At 38.6% G+C, this 12,741-nt stretch overlaps 2 protein-coding genes across 2 annotated transcripts; both read left to right on the top strand.

The window, feature by feature from the left end:
• Positions 1-2,118: 2,118 nt before the first annotated feature.
• LOC143618823 (aspartic proteinase 36-like) lies at positions 2,119-4,199 on the top strand. The gene is made up of 8 exons (XM_077090910.1): positions 2,119-2,153; positions 2,442-2,669; positions 2,774-2,936; positions 3,019-3,092; positions 3,214-3,310; positions 3,461-3,524; positions 3,664-3,735; positions 3,804-4,199. The coding sequence occupies exons 1-8, from the start codon at positions 2,119-2,121 to the stop codon at positions 3,956-3,958; spliced, it is 888 nt and encodes a 295-aa protein (XP_076947025.1). The 3' UTR covers positions 3,959-4,199.
• Positions 4,200-8,301: 4,102 nt separating this feature from the next.
• LOC143618891 (threonine dehydratase 1 biosynthetic, chloroplastic-like) lies at positions 8,302-10,552 on the top strand. The gene is made up of 7 exons (XM_077090946.1): positions 8,302-9,006; positions 9,093-9,299; positions 9,370-9,618; positions 9,723-9,796; positions 9,889-10,006; positions 10,107-10,241; positions 10,322-10,552. The coding sequence occupies exons 1-7, from the start codon at positions 8,731-8,733 to the stop codon at positions 10,460-10,462; spliced, it is 1,200 nt and encodes a 399-aa protein (XP_076947061.1). The 5' UTR covers positions 8,302-8,730; the 3' UTR covers positions 10,463-10,552.
• The last annotated feature ends 2,189 nt before the right edge of the window (positions 10,553-12,741 follow it).

Here is a 12,741-nt window from a genome sequence, read left to right as displayed (position 1 = left end):
CGAGTGATGAAGTCTAGCAAAGATTCATCTTCCTCTCGGATGCAGTTGAGGATCGTCCATTGCTCTTCGGTGTACTTTCTTTGCTGACTGAAGTGTTGGCTGAACTTCTGCTGGAAGTCTGCCCAATCGTAGATGTGGTGGACCGGTAGACGGTCGAACCACGCTCTGGCTGCCCCAACCAGCGTCATTTGGAACATGTAACACCACGTGGGTTCCGTCCAATTGCTGACGGTTGCCCCCGCTATGAATCTGTTCAAATGATCGTCTGGGTCAGATATACCATCATAAGTGCCGATGTTGGACATCTGTTTGGCACTTCTCGGGGCGATTGCTTCCGCAATGTCCCTTGCAAACTTGGACGTTCCCGCATTTGCAGCAGTTGGTCTAAAGGTTTTGGAGAAGTCATGTGGGTTTCCCCCCGCGCTCCTTGGTTTGAAGGTTTCTCCGAAATTCCTTCTCGGTTGGAAGTCCGTTTCCTTACGCTTCCCTTTTGCCCTATGGCGAGGGTTTGCGTCGGTGACGGATTCCTCCCGATCGTCGTCCGAGTACTCGCACTCACTGCTCATGTTGAGCAGTTGAGTGCTTCCGAATTCGTCAGCCTGTCGGAGTGAACGCAAGCGTTCATCCAACTCAGCTTGGAATTCCTTCTGACGTGCTTCGGCCCACGCTTTAACTTGATCGAGTGTTTGGCGGGGGAGCCTCGCCTGTTGTCTCTCCAACTGTGTATCGGTGAATCCCAGTGAAGGATTGTTTACCGCACTTGCCCCGGCTCGGGTAACCGGGGTAGTGTTCGTAAAATTTACTGCACTTGCCCCGGCTTGAGTAACCGGGGTAGTGTTCGTAAAATTTGTGTACTCACCGGTGTTCCTCCCAGTAGCTGCGGTTGTGATTACCGGGGTTTCTTGGTCACTCGCTGGCTTTGGGACCGGAGTAACGTTAACCATCTTTCCAGAAGTTTTGAAAAAACTGAAAAAGAATAAGTTCTAGCTTTTATGCACGGATGGCGCCAATAAAGATTACGGATAATCTGGGGGTTAAATAGATGTTTCCCACGAGGGTTAGTTCCGGCAAAGATGGTTGTTCTTCTGATGACCTGCAAAATAGACACCGTGAGCTCGTCACTGAGAAAGGGGAGGTACCTCCTTGTGACCACCCTCCGGCGTGAGAATCAGACTAGATTGCTCTTGAATATAAGTGTATATTAAGAGAAATAGCTATAGAGAAAATATCAGATAATATATGAAGATATAAGATAATGATACCGTTCCAAGGTGTTGGAGTATTTATAGCCGAAGGTAGGTTTCCAAGCAGGTACAGCCGGCTGAATAGTATTCCTTTTCGACCAACTGTGGGCTACGCACATGCCATGCTAGTGGTTGGTGGGTAGGCAGCGGCTGATAGTGACATGGCCGGCTGTGTACTATTCCTTTTCCACCAACTGCAGGCTATGCACGTGCCATGACAGGGGTTGGTGAGTAGGCAGCAGCTGATAGTGGCATTAAGTACTAGAGCGTGCTGCTCGTCGTACTGTTGTCAGTGAGCTGTCGCAGCTTTGGTCAGATCTTTTGTCCATACCTTGGCAGGTATAGTACAAAAGATCCTCCAGTAGCGTACGGACTGGCTCATTTGGGCGGGAGTTTTCCCGGCTTTGGGCGGGAGTATTCCCGGCTTGTTCATTCCTTCTTCAGGTGACATTACTGAATTATTTGAGAGTTAGTGCCTTGTGCGTGTAGCCTTGCTGTGCGGGTAGCCTTCCCTGATGGCTAGTATCCGTAGCTGCGGGAACAGGCGGAGTACGTCACCATTGGGAGGCTTTTCCTGCGGGAACAGCTTGCATACTGCGCGTAAGGACGTCGCGTCTCTGAGCGTGGTGGGTCCTGCGGATCCAGTTGGTCTTTGCGCAGACGTCCCTCTTCAAGGTGAGTCTTGCGAGTTTGGTCTTTGCGCAGACGTCCCTCTTGAAGGTGAGTCTTGCGGGTCCAACTGCGCAGACGTCTCTCTTTGAGGTGAGTCTTGCGGGTCCAACTGGGCTCTGCTGGGACCTACCTCTTCAGTAGTGGAACTTCGGGTCATTATGTCACGGATTTGTTTTATTTTGACACGATTGTGGGACCCTCCATGGTCGCTAACTCTTCGGCTTACATCACTTTCGGGTGAGTTTCTCGCTTTTTTGTCACGTGTTTTAAAAGCTTTGTTTCACTTGCAATGTGACTTGATCGTATTGGAAAGCTTAATAATCTTTTCACGCAAACTCGTTTAGCTAAACGGGTCATGTTCGTGTAACCTGTTTTATATTTTTAAATGTGATTTATGTCCTATATTAGAATTAACAAAAAACGCCACATAATATTTGGCTCGTGTCTTATTTCAGTCTCACCATTCAATAAAATGTTAACCATTTTATCATTATATATATATTTTTTTTATATAATTTGTAATAGGTGTAGAACATATCAAACAGGTAGTTTGACCAAACCCGATAAAGCGATTGACGGGATCTTTGGTTTTGGTCAACAACGTTTATCTGTCGTGTCACAACTCTCGTCACACGGGATTACTCCAAAGGTATTTTCACATTGCTTAAAAGGAGACGGAACGGGTGGTGGGAAGCTTGTTCTTGGTGAAATATTGGACCCCGCCATGGTTTATAGTCCCCTTGTCCCGTCACAGTACGTGTTATTATTTTTTAATATTTTTAATCGCGGCTTTTTGATTAGTCAAATGTTAAAGTTTGCAAATAAGTAAATGCTGGATTTTTTGTTTAATCTTTTAGGCCTCATTACAATCTGGATTTGCAAAGCATTGCAGTCAACGGACAGATGCTGCCAATTGACCCGACTGTTTTCGCCACGTCAGATAACCGAGGAACCATTGTTGACTCTGGAACAACTTTGACATACCTTGTTGCAGAAGCATTTGAACCTTTTGTCAATGCTGTAAGTTTCGGTTTTTTTATGTTTTTGACTTTGGTGGTCAAACGTGTTGTATGTCAGATTCGTTGAACGTTAAACATTGTAGATAACGGCTGCTGTTTCACAATTAGCAACACCTGTTATCTCCAAGGACACCCAATGTTATTTGGTTACATCAAGGTACTTCTTGATGCCTATATATATATATATTTTTATTTTTTTTCGGTTTTTACTTGTAGTCATTTGGACATCCAACTGATCTTTTTTCTTTTTATTATTATTTTTTTTTTGCATAAAAAAGCATAAATGAGATTTTCCTGGATGTTTCTTTAAACTTTGCTGGCGGTGCAGCTATGATCCTTAAGCCCGAGAATTATCTCGTACATGGAGACCCCGTTGTAAGTGTTCCTAATATCAATTATTAATATATGTTACTATTATTATTATTATTATTATTATTATTATTATTATTATTCAGTTTCTATAAATTCTAAACGAAAGCGTATTAAAAAGCACTAAGCTAATATTGATTGCACGAATGCGTACAGGACGGAGGTACACCATGGTGCATTGGCTTCCAAAAAGTTCAAAACAGCGTATCGATTCTTGGAGGTCAGTTAAAATAGTCTGGATTAAAATCAAACGTTAATTAATTAGTTAATTATAATAAAAAAAATATTTCACTTGACCCGCTCATTTAATTTTTCATATTTTACTTCTTGATCACCAATTTATTTATTTTTTGATGCAGATCTTGTTCTTAAAGATAAGATATTCGTTTATGATTTATCGAAGAAACGAATTGGATGGACTGATTATGATTGTAAGCGTCTTTTTTTTACCTAACATTCTTTTTATACCAAATGATATAAAATCATCTATTACCTTCAGGTTCAAATGATGTAAACGTGTCGATAACTTCAAGTACAGATGAATCCCGGTATGCAGGAGAGTTGAGTGAGAGTGGTTCATCAAGAACGATAAGTGTTATTCAAGCTCTTTTGCTTCATATAGTAGCAGTTACTCTAGGTTCTTCACTACGGTAAAAAGTCAAGTACAAATGATTCAAAAAGTCAATAACTCGAAAGTCATTGTTTTGGCCCGTTGGTTGTGTCGGCCAATGTTTTGGCGATAGCAGGCGGCACTATGCTGCGTGTGGAAAGATTTAAATCGTGGTCTTGAGTTAAGATGAGAACTCTGGCTAAGTTTGGTTCGAGTTAAGGGGCCCGTCGTCCTAGTTGTTTAGAACACGGTTTTAGATCTTTTGGTTTTTTTTTCCATTTTCATGTTGTGGTAACATGCTCAAAGTTATTAGATATTTTTTTTGTCATTTTGAGCCACTTTTTAGTGATGATTTATGTAACTATTTTTTGTAAAGTAACTAAATACCATATTTATTAATATTGATTTTTCATGTTAACTTACAATGTATGTCTATATGTTTTTTATGGGTGTATGTATATATCATCATCATCGTACTCAGTATATCCCACCAATAGCAATGCTATGGTAGGGTCCGAGGAGGGTAAGATGTAGACAGCCTTACCTCTATCCCATAGGGATAGAGAGGCTGCTTCCGGTGAGACCCTTGGCTCGATAGTAGTTTTGCATCAAGCCTTGGACATAAGGCACATAGCACTCAATCATCGGGACACCGGCTGATTGGTGCATGTGCCCTTGTCTTTCGGCTATCAACGCCACCACATGGGTGTATGTATATGGTTGTAAGGCACATAACACTCAATCATGGGTGTATGTATGTATATGGTTGTATATTGTATTTATTGTGCTTTAACTAGGGTTTGGGACTTTAGACAGATAATAAGTTGGGTCTATGTTCGGGTTGTAAACGGGCTAACCCGTCTAATACGTTCAATAAATGAGTTGTGATGTAAATAGACGGGTCGATCCATCAACTTGTTTAATATTAGAATTAAAAATATACAATTTTATAAAGCTCAGCACGTCAACATGTTTACACCTTTTTTTTTTTTATGAATCATCATTACAAAACCGCTTACTTATTTGGCCCGCCAACCCCTTTAGCCTATTTAAATAATCAAAGTACACAATTTAATTTTGAGCTTCAAGGTTTTAATTGTGTTTCGGTTAGGATTGATATGATTACACATAAATCAATTTCAGACTAGCAATTGTACCTGTATTTTTTACTGTGTATATAGTATAGCGTGGTATAGTATATTACATTAATTATCAACGTGTTTTATCCGGTTTAACTCATAGGTTCCATCACTTCGCAAAGAAATTTAAATAATTCCGTTTTGGCATGGAATCAGATTCCAATCCTATGAGATTCTTACAACTTGTTATTAACATGTTTTGTTTACCCTTTAGAATCTTATCACAGCATTATTGTCATAATAAAGACTAATGAGGCTCTTAAATGACAACCAAACATGTAGACATTTGAAAAGCAGGAATTCTATATACAAGCTTAATTAATCTAGGAGACTTGTGACTTTTTAGACCGTTTCCTAGCTTGTACCATTTACCAAGTGACGTTTCCCTGTTCAGTTCGGTTACAAAAGGGAAATGAACCAGAACCTAACGGGCAAAACTAAAAACGATAAAATTCCTTCTTGGGGTGGGGTGGGGGGATTTGGGTATGGCCATATGGGACCGTTTATTAGACTAGTCTTAAAAATGTTTCACGGGCATGAGACGGTCATGGTATTAGATGATGCCCACTTCAATTAACAAAACAAAGGTTCCTATTTACCTGAACAATACCGTAAAAATTCCCTCTTTCTATTTTTCTTTGTCCTTGAATAATAAAACAATCTACTAATTCATTAACTTTAATTTTCTTTGGTGGCAGAGTTACATAAAAGTTTAAATACTATGAAATGTATTTGAAAATATCAACGAGTAACTTTAGCAAACTAATAGGTATATCCAGCGCCTTACAAGTAATTACATGATAGAACCAAACGAGTATTGAACCAGAGAATTTGCTAGGCGCTTCTAGGTCGGTAGACAAGGAAATCGCGAGTATTCGGCCTAGGAGAGGAGTAGTTGGACATGGTAAATTATAAAGAAATTAATTTCTAGAAAATTTTATCTGCCGTCAATTATCATAAATTTACTAATATTTATAACAAAATACGCGAATATCAATATTAATCAAACAAGCACATGTTCAGAATCGCCTAAATTCAAGTAATCACCAAGTAGCTCCAAGTAATCGCCGAGTAGTTCCGAGTTTGCCAACGACTAGATCTAAGTAATATTCGAGTATTTCCCAGCGGGCCATTGACTAGATCCAAGTAATCGTTGAGTAGCGTTGAGTTGACTGCCTATATCCGAGTCCTAGTAATATAGGCCGAGTTGGAAAAAAACACCCGCCTTGGAAGGATGTCAAGTAGTGAATACTCGACCAAGTAGAATGAGTCTTAGAACACCGATTAGTCTATGCGGTATTGTCTGGGCAACACCACTATTGGTGCTGAGATAACGTTACTGATTTAGTGGCCTCATTGAAACACTACATCTCTATTGACACCACTACTGGTGTGGATGGCATTGAGCACCACTAGTGGCCTCATCGAAACACCGCCAGCTCACGGAATCCATTGAGCACCATACCCAAACACATTTCCCCCTTTTTTTATGATTTATTTTTCATTTAAATAATAAAATAATGAAATGGTTGTGAATAATATAGTATAACATAGGTTGAATAGTGGACCAAAAGTTGAAGCAAAAAACGTAGCTTAGTTGGCCTTGGGCTCCGGTCCCTTTCGATTTTTTATTCGGTAGTGTAAATTTATCATTTTTCGGCCGAAAATTTTTATACGTAATGTAAATCTATCCGTTTTTACCGAAACTTTGAGCCCGGACCCCTCTTGTTTATGATATTTTTGTATACATATTGAGTCCGGTCTCTCGACGTATATGTCCAAGTTTTACCACTAAGCTGAGGCGACACTTAGGCGATGAGTAACCCAAAGCAATGAAGATCAACGTATAACACATTGCTTTAACATAATTTTAAAACCGAAAATGAACGTGTAACCATCAAAACCTGTCCCGTTACCATCACCATCACCATCCGTAACCTCGACCTAATTAGTAATTAACAAACCCTCGTGCAGTCGTGTTTGAATTCAATAAAAACACATGTATCTAATAATAATAATAATAATAATAATAATAATAAAAACCGGCGGCTGCCAAATTAATTGTCTTTCATTACCAAAACCAATAATCTCCCTGTCCCTTTAACAATTAACCCTGATTCCATTCCTTTCTCTTTCTCTGAAACATTATAACAACAATCCCGCCTCCACACCCATAAGTCATACAACACCATATAAATATAACATAATGCAGCACGCTCTGTGCTTCACACCGTACGAATCGGGACGGTTGGGAGCTGTGGAGGATGGGAATGGGGCGTTGACGGAGATGGAGTATTTGACGAATATTTTGTCGTCGAATCGGGTTTATGATGTCGCCATTGAATCGTGCCCCAAAGCTTTCGGAGAGGTTAGGGGTGAATGTTTGGCTTAAACGTGAAGATCTTCAGCCTTTAAGGAAAAAGAAAAACGTGAACTCCTTTATTGATATTGAAAATTGGTGGTTTTGATAGATGTGCACAAATTTCTTAATTTTGATTAGTTTGATTAATTAGTTTAGCTATTAGCATAATTGTTAGGAATTAAAACAAGACACACGCAAATGAATATCGTGTGGAATGGAAAATAAACGAACATGTCAATATAATGTGGTTTGGTTGTGATGTGAAACCTATGTCCATGGCTCCAACTAGGGGTGCTAACGAGTCGAGCCACTCGTGAGCTACTTGTGATCGGATCGATAAAAAGCTCAAAAAGAGTTGAGTCTTAAATAAATGAATAATGCTCGTTTAGTTATCGATCCTGAGCTCGAGTCTTGGGTATTTTTAAGTATAAACTTTTCTAGAATTCTATGTATTAGTTTCACATTGCACAACCGAGCTTAAGTCGAGCTTTGGCTTGTTTAAGACTTTAAGGTACTAGACATGAGCTTGAGCCAAACGTAGGCTCGTTTAAGGTTTTTCTCAACATATAAAAATAATTTAAAATATGTTAAATTAGTTAGTAAATAATAAACAAGTCGAGCTCGAGCTTGAAAAAACGACTCACGAGCCGGGCTCAAGCTTTAGGAAAAGAGGTCAAAGTGAGCTGATGTCTCCTAAGTCAAAACGAGCCGGGCTCGAGCTTTAGGAAAAGAGGTCAAAGCGAGCTGATGTCTTCTAAGTCAAAACGAGCCGAGCTCAAGCTTGAAAAAATGACTCCCTTTGGGAGAAGAGCTCGAAGCGAGCTGATCTCTTGTAAGTCAAAATGAGCCAAGCTCGAGCCTAGAGGAGTTTAGGCGTGATTTAACTTGTGTACACCCCTAGTTGCAACTAGGGTATTTATTAGCTACGCCTAAAATAATTAAGATTGCCCCCATTTTCTTGTTTCTTTATGTGGACCATGCAAAAGGCCAACCAAGGCTTCATAACTCAACAAAAATAATAATAATTCTAAGATTCCAAATTTGAGTTTGCAGGTCTTTTCATTCAAGCTTCGTGGAGCATATAACATGATGGCAAAGCTTCCAAAAGAACAACTCGCAAAAGGTGTTATATGTTCGTCTGCGGGAAATCATGCTCAAGGTGTTGCATTAGCAGCCAAGACACTGGGATGTGATGCTGTGATCGTCATGCCAGTCACCACACCCCGGATCAAGGTTTGCTTGCTTGATGTAACATGAATACATTATACATATTACATATAACTTATACGATCTTAAGTAGTTTTTTTTTTGTTAAATGATTAGTGGGAATCGGTTGAGGTTAGGTGCAACAGTTGTTCTTGAAGGTGATTCCTATGATGAAGCACAAGCATATGCTAAAAAACGATGCGAGAGTGAGAACCGAACTTTCATTCCACCTTTTGACCACCCGGATATCATAATGGGCCAGGGGACGGTTGGAATGGAGATCATACGCCAAATGCAAGGTCCCATTCATGCCATATTTGTGCCTGTTGGTGGTGGCGGTTTAATAGCTGGTATTGGTGCTTATGAGAAAAGAGTTTCACCAGAGGTAATATTTCAAATGTTCTATAACCGTATAAGCTTTTATTTTCTTTGTATAACCGTATAAGATTTTTAATCAACTTTATCATATAGGTACGAATTATTGGTGTAGAGCCAGCTGATGCAAATGCGATGGCGTTATCATTACATCATGGTCAAAGGGTAATGCTTGACCAAGTTGGAGGCTTTGCAGATGGTGTTGCGGTTAAAGAAGTTGGTTCAGAAACGTTTCGGTTATGCAGGGAATTGATAGATGGAGTGGTTCTTGTTAGTCGTGACGCCATCTGTGCGTCCATAAAAGTGAGTTCATTTACGTGCGGTGTGGAATATTCTCATAGAACTTTTTATCATTAAAGTGTGTATTTTGTAGGACATGTTTGAGGAGAAACGGAGCATTTTAGAACCGGGAGGTGCACTTGCTCTTGCGGGTGCAGAAGCATATTGCAAGTTTTATAATCTTAAGGATATTAATGTTGTAGCAATAACTAGTGGGGCCAACATGAATTTTGATAGATTAAGATTAGTAACCGAACTTGCGAACGTTGGTAGACAACAAGAGGCTGTTCTTGCAACTTTAATGCCCGAGGAACCTGGAAGTTTTAAACAGTTTGCCGAACTGGTCAGTTTTTTGTATTTTTCAAAAACTATTAAACGTCATTATTATGGACAAAATGTCATATATACCCCTTAAATTTTGCATAATGTTAATAATTTTGTTGGCAGATTGGGAAGATGAATATTACTGAGTTCAAGTACAGATATGAATCTGAAAAGAAACAAGCTCTAGTTCTATACAGGCAAGAATATTTTATTAATTGTAAGTTTTTAAGTTTATTTTCTGGTATTTTAATCTTAATAAATTTATATTTGTTTTTGTGATTTGTTATAGTGTTGGTCTTCATACAAAGTTTGAACTTCATGCAATGGTGGAAAGAATGGAGTCATATAACCTAAAAACTATCGAGTTTACAAATAACGACATGGTTAAAGATCATTTACGCCATCTGGTAACGGTTTATTTACTTTATTTATATATTCTTGGAATAAAAGCTATTTAGTAGGTTAATATGGTTTAATAGTTAAACCAAAAACCACTCGTCTTTTCAGATGGGAGGGCGAACTAATGTTGAAAATGAGCTTCTTTGTCGGTTTGTTTTCCCCGAGAGGCCAGGGGCTTTGATGAAATTCTTGCACGCTTTTAGCCCGCGTTGGAATATAAGCTTGTTTCATTACCGTGCGCAGGTTTGAGTTTTCAACAAAGTGAAATTCCTATTTTACCCTTTTGATGTTAGCGATTCTAAAGCTTGTTTTCGTGTTTGTAGGGAGAAATGGGGGCAAATGTTTTAGTTGGCATTCAAGTTCCATCGAATGAGCTGGATGAGTTTCGGTATCATGCAAACAATCTTGGATACGAGTATGCAGTTGAGACCCATAATGAAGCATTCCAACTTTTAATGCGTTAAGATGCGTGTTAGTGATTAAGGATCAAACATTAATTTATGTCACCCGAAACATGACATTGTTGTAGATATGGGTGCTTGTGTAACTTTTAATTTATGTCACCCGAAACATGACGATGTGTCGTGTCTCAGAATAATAGGCTTTATCTAGGGTGTGCTCGTTGGCTGATTCTTGCAGTTTTTGTTTGTAGTACCCAAAACGATTAACAGGGAAACGGGTTATGCATATAACCTATTTGATAAACGTGTGTGTGGGTTGGGATGTAAGATAAGTGGATCGTCTTAGCTTAACATCAGATCTCAGCCATTAACCCATGAAACTAACACAATAACACGCTACTAGCTTGGCGTGATCAGCTTTTGCGGACCTAAAACAAAACGTGCACACTTTCTGTTTCATATTCGTCGACTTGGGTTATGTTTGTTCATAGAGAGACTTAGGCCATGTTTGTTTGGGTCTGAATGGATTCATTCGGAGACTTGATCCGATTCGCTCAGACATTTACTTGTTTGTTTCATCAAAAGCCCTCACCTCTAGATCTTACCCATTCAGCCATAAATCAACGCTGAATGAGAAAAATTACCTGATTACCCACCATCGATCACTCTTCTCCTCCGCCTCCATCCAGTGTCCTCATCTTCCTCTTGTAATTGTTCAGACGGAGAGAATTTGAAGAGGATGTGATCAAGCAAAGAGCTATTGCCGAGGAAGTTGGGATTAGGTCAATTTTATTATTGTAAACCTCGTTATCTTAACCTAATTATCATTCAATTTTTGCAATTGTTAATCGATATAGCTTAATATTGTGTGTACCATTGATTAGGTTTGACGATTTTAACAACTGATGGTAGACTTTTGCTAATATGCATCAGTTCTCTTAGAAAACCTGAAATTATTAAATTCAGTATTTATATCATAGATGATGCTATAAAGCTTTCTGGAAGTTAATTACTTGCCTTAGATATGATTTAGGAATTTGCGTGTTAAATTCTGCATGTCATTTTATGAGAAACTTGGGTGTACAATGTGAACGAATTCTATGTCAGTTTTATTTTTTTCATGTTTATGTCATTTGTGTGATTCCATTTAATTGAGAAGGTATTATAGTGGCCAAATATACATTTGTAATTGTAAATCATCAATGAAAACGTTAGGTTATGAATTTAACTGAATTTACTAAAACGCACAAATCAACTTTGAGATCAGGTTTAGATTTGTTTGTATTCGCCTTTTTTGACTTGAACAGTTTGACCCGTTAGCAACTCAAGCATTAATACATAACTAAAAAAGATGATGCTTACAATTCATCTTAGTTTCTATGATTTATGAACATGTAAATTAACAACATACTAATCCTCAGTAAAATTTTTATATATAAAAGATGGGAAATAAAAAAGGGATGCGGGTCAAACTGGTCCGACCCATTAGTAAAAGTTATATGTTATTCGTCACTCATTGATGACTGGTATGGGTATGAACGGATTTAGGTATTGAGTGGATATATTGATTTTTGACTTTTTAGATAAATTTGACTTTTTGGTCAAAGTTTATTTTTGGTCAGAATTGGCTTTTGCAGGCGAGTATATGGAAAGCAACCGATGGGCTAAGGTGGAAACTAAAGTGACGGCCAATGGAGATATCATAGGAAGTTATGGTGGTGTTTGGCCATGAGACTTGATAGTTATAATTTTCAATTGTATTCTTATTTTTTTCTTTACCTTCTACGTTATTGTTTATACCTATGAAACCATTTATGGATTTTGAAGCAATAATGTGTACTTTGGATTTTCTCTCATGCTTCGTTTGTTTTTATAATTATTTACCATTCAGAGTTCTAACGAAACACATACATTTCATTCAGCACGAAATAGTTCAGAGGGGTAAGATAGTCATTTTGCACAGTTATTCAGAGGTCCAACCAAACAGACTTAACTGGTTCAACACTTACTGGTTCAGAGTCTCTTAACCATTCAGACCTCTTATTCATTCAGCACTTAATGATTCGGCATTTGCCAAACAGCCCCTTAGTTGTAGTACTAGTTTATCTTAAAAGGTTGCATCTTGATCCATATTTATTTGTTCATGATTTCTATATAACTTACCACCCTTGTAAAAGGTTAATGTGAGTAAAATAAAGTTAACCAATACAACTGATAATTGTTATTGAAGTGGTCCTTACATATACTGTAACAAGTTGAGCATTTATATACCAAGACACGTAAGTCCTAACAGGGTTGGGTGTTACAAACACTCGGAGTAATGCTCGAAACCTTTTTACGGC

The sequence above is a fragment of the Bidens hawaiensis genome, unplaced genomic scaffold (genome assembly GCF_021521415.1).
Source record: "Bidens hawaiensis isolate Kalapana, Puna unplaced genomic scaffold, B.hawaiensis_p1.1 tig00002343_1, whole genome shotgun sequence".
In the NCBI taxonomy this organism is placed as follows: domain Eukaryota; kingdom Viridiplantae; phylum Streptophyta; class Magnoliopsida; order Asterales; family Asteraceae; genus Bidens; species Bidens hawaiensis.
This window is presented reverse-complemented; position numbering and strand designations above follow the sequence as displayed.

Coding starts and splice junctions, on each gene's coding strand:
- LOC143618891 (XM_077090946.1), top strand. CDS start 8,731: ATGATTAGTGGGAATCGGTTGAGGTTAGGTGCAACAGTTGTTCTTGAA. Junction 9,797..9,888: donor CAAGCTCTAGTTCTATACAG/GCAAGAATATTT, acceptor GATTTGTTATAG/TGTTGGTCTTCATACAAAGT. Junction 10,242..10,321: donor TGTTTCATTACCGTGCGCAG/GTTTGAGTTTTC, acceptor TCGTGTTTGTAG/GGAGAAATGGGGGCAAATGT.
- LOC143618823 (XM_077090910.1), top strand. CDS start 2,119: ATGGTCGCTAACTCTTCGGCTTACATCACTTTCGG. Junction 2,670..2,773: donor AGTCCCCTTGTCCCGTCACA/GTACGTGTTATT, acceptor TTAATCTTTTAG/GCCTCATTACAATCTGGATT. Junction 2,937..3,018: donor TTGAACCTTTTGTCAATGCT/GTAAGTTTCGGT, acceptor TAAACATTGTAG/ATAACGGCTGCTGTTTCACA.